Here is a 10296-nt window from a genome sequence, read left to right as displayed (position 1 = left end):
TGCAGACAACCCTAAATTGGATGATTTCTCTAATGATGCACCTTGGCTGCATTTACAATACGGTCTTGTGGAACAAAATATTAGGAATTATTGATTTTTAAGAAAAGGTAGTACTACAGGGAGCTAATATACAACAGTTACTGTAACGTTTGTCTTAAATGTGCATTGGGCAGATCCTTAAACTGCTCTTATTGCAAATATCCAAGGCCTGCTCTAAAAATCATAACAGGCTGAACCTTTTAAATGCAAATTTGTCCTATTTATCTGGTCACAACCCAGTGAGTAGAATCCAATAACTCACCAGATTAAAGGATATACAGGATTATATAGCAGAAGGTAATTGCAATTAACTAATATCTGGATCGCATTTAATGCACATATTGTATTATTTCAATGAGATGAGACAGAATAATATTTACATTGCTATGAGCATTTTCTGTTTCTAGAAATGGAATTTACAGTTCAGTAAGGTATGCAGGCGTTATATCAAGAATGAGATGAGACCATTTAAAGTCTTGTGAATTATTGATATAAATTCATTTTGTTTTGTTTCATGCACCAGCGCTTCTTGCAGTGGCACCAGAAGAGCAGTGCAGTTTATAACAGGGGAAAAAAAGAAGAGGAAAGAGCAAATGTGAAATGGTGTAATTTATTCACAATTGCTTTGAAATTCTATCTGAATTGTCTCATTATTATTCACGCGTTAGAGGAATGGTCCAAAACATGACAGCATGGGTAAACAGATGCAGAGCTTGGAAAATAGGTAATCTGACTGAAGTATTCATGGCCATTATTAAACAAATGTTATATTGCTTTTGGGTAAATCTGGTGATTTTATTTAATTTGACATTGTTTTCAAGATAGCAAGATAATACTGTTCGTTTCTAACGCTCTGAAATGAACAAAACAGGTGAAAATTGATGCCACATGGAATTATAATGTTTCAACAGTAGCTGGTTAGTTAAACTTCTAGAGAGTTTCATGAAGAATCTGCATACACTTATTAATGGACTTTTACATACAATATCAATGCTTAGAATGTAGCGGTCCTGTTAAAATCTGCTTTCACTGAATCACTATGCAAGGAGAGATTGTTCTATGAAGAAAAATGTTGGATGAGTATTTGCTTGAGACTAAACAGTAAAACTGAAAGAAAATGCACAGATTTAGTATAGGAATGGTAGATAAGAGTATGAAAGCTAATATTTTGAAATTGCCTAAAAACTGCAATAAATTCTGCTGCCTACTGAAATTATTAAGCCAACAATAAACAGGAAGAATGGAATATCAAAACCTCATTGCATAGTGTGTCATCATTCTTTAATGAGGCATTCCTTCAACCTTTTACCTCTTAACACCTTTGGTGATCTTACATTCTGTATCTGTAAGATATTCAATGTTCTCTTTTAGAGATTAAGCCTATAGGAAGTATGAATCTTAGGAATGTACTGTGTCAGGTAATGATGCCAGAATTAAGCGTCGAAAAGCTTGGTTCAGGTTCAGAAGACGATTTTCAATGAATAGCTATAACTTCTACTAATTTATTTCAGAAGGGACTTCTCATATATACCCTCAAATATTTAAGACGCTTTGTACTATTTCTCAGGAATCCATATCTTCTCAAAGTGCTTTTTTGTTTTCACTTGAAGGCAGCATGGACTTAAAACAATACTGCAGGGAATGTACCGTTCCATAAAGCACATAAGGATGGCAGGATCCAGGAGACACAAGGCATAGAAAATTGTCGAAAATGATTAGATGATACAACACATACTGCTCTTGAGTCATAAGTTCCATTTATGGTGACTTCTACTTCCAATAGATAGGATATTAAAAAAGGCAATAAAAATGAAGTTACATGAATAAACTTCCAGAAATGAGTGGAGTTCCACCAGTGATCGTCTCTGCGCTGGTAGAGGTAGAAGAATGGGGATGTTATGAACAGGGCAGCAGTCACTACAACAAATGAGCCTCAATGCGGAGCCAGTGGAGTCCTTGGCGAACGTAACGAACCAGATTGGTCATACTGCTGTGTTGTGTTAAGGGTCCCATCACTGAGTCCAGGTCTACAAAGAATTCTGCAATACACAAGAAACAGAAGGCATAGTTTCAGGCAATGGTACAGAAATACGTGTATTACCATGATTTCCCACTCAGTAGCAGCAGTGCAATTAGTGAGTTCTCAAGACGTTGTGCACATAAGCACATGGTCAGTAGGAAAGAATTTAAACAAAGGCAACAATATATTTAAACAGAGCAAATTAGATTATCCATGCTGGAAGTCAACCACAACATGGTTGCCACTAGTCTTCCTTTAGCTCTGATGATCTGTACTTTCAGTTTTTTGAGCCTAGGTTTGCTGACTGCATGGTTTAAATATCTGCAATGAACTGTGGCATTTCCTTTTCCATGCTGTACCCTCTCCTGGGCATGAAGAACTAGTCTGGATCTTGCAGAAGACCTTGCTCGCTCTTTTCCCCACCCTCCAATTTCTGTTACTGCCATTGCAGCAGTTTTGGCCCTCTGCTCATCCTGCTGCAGCTGCAGCCCCAGAGGATGCGTGTGGGGTGGGAGGGAAGAAGGAAGAGGAGAGAGGTCACACAGCAGGAAAATAGCATCTAGGAGACGGGAACCCAGAAGGGGGAAGATAAGATGGGTAAGGCCACTGGGATCTGGTGTTGGGAAGGGTTAACAGGAGGTCACTAAACAGAGAGCCATAGTTAGGAAGCAACACACCAGTTTACTTTATGCCATGTGTTAGATGCTCTCTGGGTGAAAGACTGATCCTGTTAGGGCCAACAGACCTTTCCTAATTGCTTTTAATGGGGAACTGGATTGTGTCCTCTATTCTCCCACAGCTCGTCTTTTGCTCACTGGGGCACAGGCATTCCCACATATACAACACTTACACTATATTTAGGTGAGTGGGAGCCCGCTCTCAGTTAAAAGCCCCTCAGAGCTCAGATAACGACCAACAATCACAATAAGCAGTGGCTGAGCCCTTACGTTCTCACCCTATCTAAAATCCAGTGCGCGGCACTCAGCCAGCTAACACTGTACTGGCTGCAGTTCGGGAGAGCAGATGCCGGGTACAAAATCATTATCAGTACTTTCTTCAGTAAGTAAGTGCTGCTTTGAGGTCTTCTATCCAAGTATTGACAGCCTGACCCTGGTCAGCTTGGGAGCTACAGCACTATCACAGCACAAAGTGATTTGGCTGGAGGCAAGCATAATGAAAGCTTAGGGCTATCACCAGTTGCGTTAAGATGCTGCAGCCAGCAGTTACTTTTAATCTTCCTTCCTCTGCCTTTTATTCCCCTCCTCCAGTGTAAAATCGATACATTTAGAAGTGAAATAACGCACTGTCTTGCTTGCATTCTAGAGATCTCATGCTAGGCTCAAATAAATAATAATTGTTTTAAACACTGAGAATTCACCTTAAAGCCTAATTTCAGTTTAACGTTTCTTGAAAAAGCTAAAACCACTGAAGCCACTTGTTAAATTTATACGTGAAAGAACAGGCCTTTGTACTACGGAGCTGATAGTTTTATACTGTAGCGAAAAAGTGCTGCTATCTTTGGAAGCTTAAAAAAATTATCTGATTTTGTAAAGTCAACTGAGAGTTTGATGTTATAAATGGTGAACAACTTTCTAGGTGATTCAACACAAACCAGCCCATGGGTTGGCTTTGGGAAGACTGCAGTTTAGCCTGGCCTGCTACAGATGCAGAGTTTATGACAAACTCCATCTATTCTCCCACACACTCTAAACTCTACTGACGGGGGGAAATTCAACCAGAGGTACACGGCAGAATGTTCCCACTTTCCTTTTCAAACCAGATCAGCTTGGCGGGTCACAGTTCTGTTGTTCTCCCTCTTGCTATGCTTTTTTATTTTAATGGCACGTCTTTTGTCAGGCTGACAAGAAAGGCTTCTGTCTCCTGCTCTGAGCCAGCTGGACACGAGTCAAATCCAAACTGGGAGCGTGCAGGCATACTTAGAGGAGCACAAAACCTAAGCTGACAGCCGTGGACAAGGGGAGGCTGCACAGCTCCTACAAGGTCGAAGAAATCTCTTGTGTCTGCATGGGCATGACCTAAGAAACATCTATGACAGCAGCAAGACCCAGATGTCAGGGCTATTAGACATTACAACGGTGGGGCCACATCTTTATACCCATCTCTATTAGCTCATCAGGGACATGTTCTTGGGCAAGACACCCCCTGTGATTCAGAAGACAACAGAAACAATGAGAGCTGACCACAAAGAAAAAAAAAAAAAAGGAAAAAAGTGACTGGATCTGGTTTGTTTTAAAAGAAAATTCATTTTTATCTTAAACATGGGTTTCTTTGTGGGTTTGTGTTTGTTTGTTTGTTTTTTGAGACCATTCTTATTTCAAGGGGGGGGGGGAAATAATCTCATTTTTATGGTGAACTGACTGCCCAACCCCCTGCGAGAGAAGCCAAGAGATCTGTCGTTTACCTGGGAGTCAAGGCAGAGTCTGGGTTTTGCACCTATCCTGTTTGCTGTCCTGGGGCATTTTTGAACTCACAGTTCACACGCCGGTGTACCAGAGCTTGGGCACTGCAACGGCCGGTCCGGCTGGCAAAGGTGGATTAGAGATAGCTATGGGGAAGAGCATGAGTCCTGTCCCAGCCAGCGAGGTACAGGTGTTTTGAATTATTTGAGAGGTGCAGATGACATCTACTAAAATAATTACAACTAGGTTTCATGAAACACTGTAACATTTCTCACGTCAAAAGGTCTTAAATATATTCTTCTGTAAATGGAATCCACCATGGGTTATGACGAAGACCTGCAGACTACCACAGCAGTTCTTATATACTTTTTTGTAGTATATGAATTTTTCAAATTGCAGTTTAATTGTGCTTAAGCATGCAACTTTAAATTGAGTATTTAATTAGAAATGAGGTATCTTTCCAGACAAAACGTAATGACGGACACGCTATAGCATGTATGAAACTCTGATCTCTCTCCAATGGTTTATAATACTTAAATGAAACTTGAAGTAACATGAACTTTCCATTCCCTGTAACACTGCTGCAGTTTGTGAAACAAGATATGAAAGAACAGGGCACAACCTCAGATGTCTTGCTCATGTGAGAAACCCTTATTCATGCATCCAGTCCCACTAAAGTCAAAGGGACTGCTCATCTGAATAAAGATTATTCCTATATGGCTTTGCAGAATTGGGTTTATTTGATCGTAAATCAAAAAGAGAACAAAGAGGAGTGTAGGGGGGAAAATGCAGAAAGAGAGTCAGCAGGTTTTTTCTCATCCAGCTCTAGCACTGATAACAGCAGTGGCTGGGTACATTTTCTGTCTGCTGGCTGAATGCCTGAGCTATTTTGATTCAATACCAAGTAGAACATTTAACAACTCCACAACACACAGGGCTAATTACAAGATTATCGCCATCTCTTTCTCCTATCAGAGCATCCTTCTGCATTCCCACTGTAACATTCTGCAGTACATTTGACAGGGAATCACTTTCACATTTTGTGAAAATGGATGCAGCTATGGAAAAAATCCAAAATGACTGCACTGCTACTAAATTAACCAATGCGAACAAAGACAAAAAGCAGTGGGGAGGACTGGACAGAACTTCTATTATTGTTCCTCATCCAGGGATAGATCATTATGACCCACCATTCAGACATAAAACTCTATAAATCTCAAGCTTAGTTTCTCTAAATCAGTGGAAATTTGCCACTGACATTAATGGGAGTAAGATCAAACTGCATACAGCGAGCACATTTGTCAGGAAAAGTCAGCCATCTGAAATCTCAGCGTAATTTAAGAGAATGAGCAAATTCATGATGAGAATATTTCCCAGTTAGTCTCTGCACCTCTAGTATCAAAGAAAGCTTTGTCAATGATTTGTGTAAGCCCAAAGCTGGAATCTGAATAATTACATTATCATGGGGAAGTTCACAGCTGGCCAACAATAGGCCAAATTTGTCCTTCAGTTACATCTCAGCCTTTCCACTACACTCGATATGACCCAGTCACAAACTGCTTGCCAAAACTCCTTTGAAACGACTGTGGTGAAGACTTACATTTTGTTGTTAGGAATAAACAAGCAGATTTGCAATCCAACCATAGGAGAGTCAAGGTCATGGCTTTCAGTGGACATCTCCTAATCGGACTCCCTGCATAAACATAAAATCTAATGTTTGCTTATTATCCTAGCTAGCATTTTAATAGTCTTAAACCGGTTGACAGAGCAGTATGAAAATAACCTCAGTGCTCTATGAGAAGCTGAAACTGTGAACGAGTTTGCAGATTCAAAATCTCTCATCACTTGGGGCTCATGTTTGCTAAATTATTTGCCAGCTGCTCTGATAACCCCATGTTCAGCGTGTGTTACACATCCCCCCTCCGTGCTTGACAAGAGAAGATACGCATTGGCTACAGTGACCAGCCCGCAGATTTGGTCTGTTTGCTCAAGCTGTCACAGTTGTGCTCTTAGATGCAGTGGTTCTGGATCCAACTCCCAACAACGCCTACGAGAACAGAAAGCAAGCTAAAGCTGATGAGCCAAAGGGGACAAGGAAGAAGCCGAGCGGGGCACCTTTGTTCTCCTTAGTCAGCTTGTCAGCCATGTCCCAGTGCTCGTAGCTCCGCAGGACGTTGTTGGTGATGTTGACGTGGCTGGCAGCCATGTGGTGGATGCGCTGAGGGATGGTGATGGTCCCCGCCAAGGAGGAGCCGGCGGTGCCCGTGCTGCTTCCAGCAGAGCTGACAGGGGACGGGCTCAGGGACATGGGCGATGGCGTTTCTGTGCTCCTGCGAGAGGTAAAGGGAGAGTGAGTCCCTCTGACACACACCGCTTCACTGACATCCTAAATGCACCCAGTCAGAGGAGAATGTGCGGTAGTATCTCCTGGTTTTATGAGAAAGGAGAGCTTATAAACTGGGAATGATTGAAAATAAAAAGGGATTTAATTCTCCCTACAAATGAACCTGTTATTTAAAAAAAAAAAAAAATCTATCATAAAAATAGAGCAATCTTTTAGAGAAAGAAGTATCTCATAGCTGTAATGATTTTTCTACCTGCTGCCAGAAGCTGCAATGGCAGTTAGAAAACACTCAATGTGCAATATTGGCTTATTATCAAAGCATTTTGTGGAAACCACAATGACAGTTTGCTCCAAATACAGTCACCACAATAAGTAAAGTGCAAGTCTTAAAAGCACCCTGCAGAGCAGTATTAGGAGCTGAGGGTACTGTAGGATTATGAATATCTCTATAGGATTCTTTAAGACTGGCTATGGAGATTTGTTTCTAATTGCCTACAGTTCATCCGCACAGTTTTGTACAGAGCAGTGTTTTAAGTTACCTCCTTAGTGCAGCACTAATGTTCTAATATAGATTTTCCTTTAATTCTAACACCAGCAATTAGGAATCACCTGCTGGCTGCAGGCAGCGCGGAGGTCAGCACAGCAAGCTCATGTTTAGAGCTGTGCAGTGCTGAACGCTCACATACAGCTATTCTCTTTGAAAATCTGTTTCAGTGAACAAGATTAAGGGTTCCAAAAATCTCTTCTCTTGCCCCCATTTGGAACCACTTACCTAAACAAATGCATTTGATTTGCTGTGGAATACACTTGAAACGCAGGGCCGAGACGCTCCCGGCGCTCTCTGCATGAAGCAAAGACACCAAAACTCTCCGGACCGGGATGTTGCAACCCCTCTCTTGACAGGCGGCCACTGATGCCTCGTGCTGTGCAACAGCATCAAGCTCACTCAGACTCATTATGGGCCTGATCCAAACCCCAGGATAGAAAGGCTCCTCCTCTTGGCTTTACAAGCCACCGTCAATGGTCCTGAACATGAAGCGTGGGCACAGACCTGCTGGGCTGATACCTTGCAGGTGCTGTAGGACAGGCTGCCACCACGGCACAGCCTGCGGCTGAAAGGCATTTATGGCAACCGCTTTTGCTGCAGATTTTCCAGCAGTGCCCTGCTATTACCTGTGCTCAACAACAGGCTCCTGTGATACATCCTTTTTCCAGAGACCATGTTAATTCAGCAGCTAGTAGCTTTTTACACAGCTTACGTGTTGTAGTTTAAGCATATCCTACGGCACAAATGTTTTATTTTTAAGTCTCAAAACATCCTGGTTACTTGACACGCCACAGTGTCTTTAATGCACAGAAGAGTTGAACTGTACTAGATTAGGTCTGGGAGCAGTTAAAAATCATAAGTATCTGAGGAGACCAGGAGTATTTTGGTAGAGTCACTTACAACAAGCTGACGCACTTCTGCCAAATAAAGCACATTGTTCATTGGATTTACCCTGTTGTGCACAGCCATTATTACTGTGGTGAGTCTATTAAATCTCTCTATTTTGTGCTTTCTGTCGCTAGAGGTGGGAAACATTTCTGTAATGAAACCAGGAAGAATTTGTTTCATTGCCAGCCTGGAACTCAGGCCAACTTTGTAGAGGTTCACAACCCTTTCAAACAAAAGTGGCCAGAAATTCCAGCAAGCCAAGCTGAGATTTTTGATGGTTTCAAATCCCAAGCAGACTACACTTCATGGCAACGGATAAGTTTTGCTTTGTTCAAAAAATGATTTAAGAATACCCTGCTGTCTCCCCATTCTGAACCAGGCTGCTGATCCATCTCCAGTGGTGCCATACCCTGATGGTGTTTCGTCTCTCCTCTGTGGTGTGCGACTACTTTTCCCATCTGGTACAAATTTGCAGGGGAATAAGAGGAAACTGTAGAGTGAGTAGCCCTGGGGAAGCAGAGCAGATGCTGCCAGTGGCAGCACCAGGCCTGTGACAATCCTTGGGGCCACCAGGAGACACCTGAGATATACGGCAGCTCTGAGCCTGCCGGAGAGCTTTTCTGCTGAGACTCCAGACAGAGGGGACAGAAGACCCGAAAGTGGATTGTGGTCTTTGCGTGTTGGGTCACAGGTGTCATAATAACAACATTATAACAAGGCCTTGTCATATTCAGTTATTCTTACATGTCAAGTGCTTCCTTCTCTGAATAAAAGACAGAGATGTGCACTTTCAGAGCTTTACTTCCTTATCTCCAAAGTTAGTGGGAAGAGACCGACCAGCTGGGTGTTATGTTAGAAGTGATGCTGACCCGAATGCTGGGTTTCTGCTGCCTACCTTGTGGCCGGACAAGAATTTTCTCCTCCAGTTAAAACCCACTGATTCTAAATCCTGGGCACCTAATCAGCTCCTTTAAAGAGCAAGGGAGATGTCATCACCCGCAGAGCACACGCTTCATCCGGGTCTATTGTAGGACAGGAATAAAATGATAACTTCTGCTCCATGAAATTTTTAGTTATAAACCACTTCTTAAGGAACAAAAGAGGTGTAATGCTCCAGTGGTCTATTTCGGCACTAAAACTTTATGTAAACCTTACTGTATTTTTATTGCAATACAAGGTTTCACTGACATTTACATGCCTTGAGAAACTGGAACACATTGAATAATTTAATTTAGTAGTTGCTTTTCCAATGTTAAAAAGTGTTGTCGTTTTTTATTTAAAGTGATTTTGTATTTCATCGCTTTAGTTTGTGTTATAATCTATACTTAAATATCTAAATACACACACATATTCAAAATAATTTTGTGTATTTGGGGGTGTGTGTGTATATATATATATATACCCCAAAAATATTTTGAATTATCTAAGACAATATTTTCCTTTAAGCAAAATGTTGGAATTTTTGGTTTTGCACTGATTCAGAACAAACCCTGTTTGAAAACTTCAATTCTTTGTGTTCAACTTCAACCCCTTCTACAGTGTTATTACTTTGTTTCCTTGGAGTGTCTAATAGTAATTTCTTCTTATGAACCACCAGAAAGAGCCCATTAACGATAATCATTTTCACCTAGAATTCAGTCTACTCAAATAAAGAAGGAAAGAAAGGTAATGTCCTTCTCCTTTGTTTTACCTGTATCTGTATGCGTTGCCAGGAGAGAGGAGCAGGAGAAACGTGTGTCAGGTGGCATTAGACATTGCAAGATAAAGGCAAGGCTGCAGCAGCAATGCACCTTCATTGAACAGCAGATCATAATTGCATTACCCTGACTTCATATCTGAGGCGAGGGTGTTTTAACATTAGTATAAAGCCACTGATAATTGGTTGACTAAGTGCCTTCACATTTTCACCACTATTACGCCTTCAGTTTTATTAAACTGCACTTACCATATATCAATGAAATATTCATTGGTCTTTCATTACTGAACGAATCATTGAAAAATCATTGCAATGAAGGTTAACTTTACTTTGGCTTCCTGA

The 10296-nt window shown here is 41.3% G+C and overlaps 1 protein-coding gene across 1 annotated transcript in view; it reads right to left on the bottom strand.

Annotated features, from left to right (window-relative positions):
• Positions 1-1304: 1304 nt before the first annotated feature.
• Positions 1305-10296, bottom strand: part of AFF2 (ALF transcription elongation factor 2) — a 343908-nt gene continuing 334916 nt past the window's right edge. Inside the window, exons 21-22 of the mRNA XM_075162266.1 lie at positions 6595-6809; positions 1305-2078 (exon numbers count right to left, since the gene is read on the bottom strand). Of these exons, the coding sequence (XP_075018367.1) occupies positions 1957-2078; positions 6595-6809 (337 nt within the window). The 3' untranslated portion in view covers positions 1305-1956. The remainder of the gene's footprint in view (positions 2079-6594; positions 6810-10296) is intronic.

The sequence above is a fragment of the Calonectris borealis genome, chromosome 13 (assembly GCF_964195595.1).
Source record: "Calonectris borealis chromosome 13, bCalBor7.hap1.2, whole genome shotgun sequence".
Lineage (NCBI taxonomy): Eukaryota > Metazoa > Chordata > Aves > Procellariiformes > Procellariidae > Calonectris > Calonectris borealis.
The sequence above is the reverse complement of the archived record's forward strand: the minus strand, read 5'-3'. Positions and strand labels throughout refer to the sequence as shown.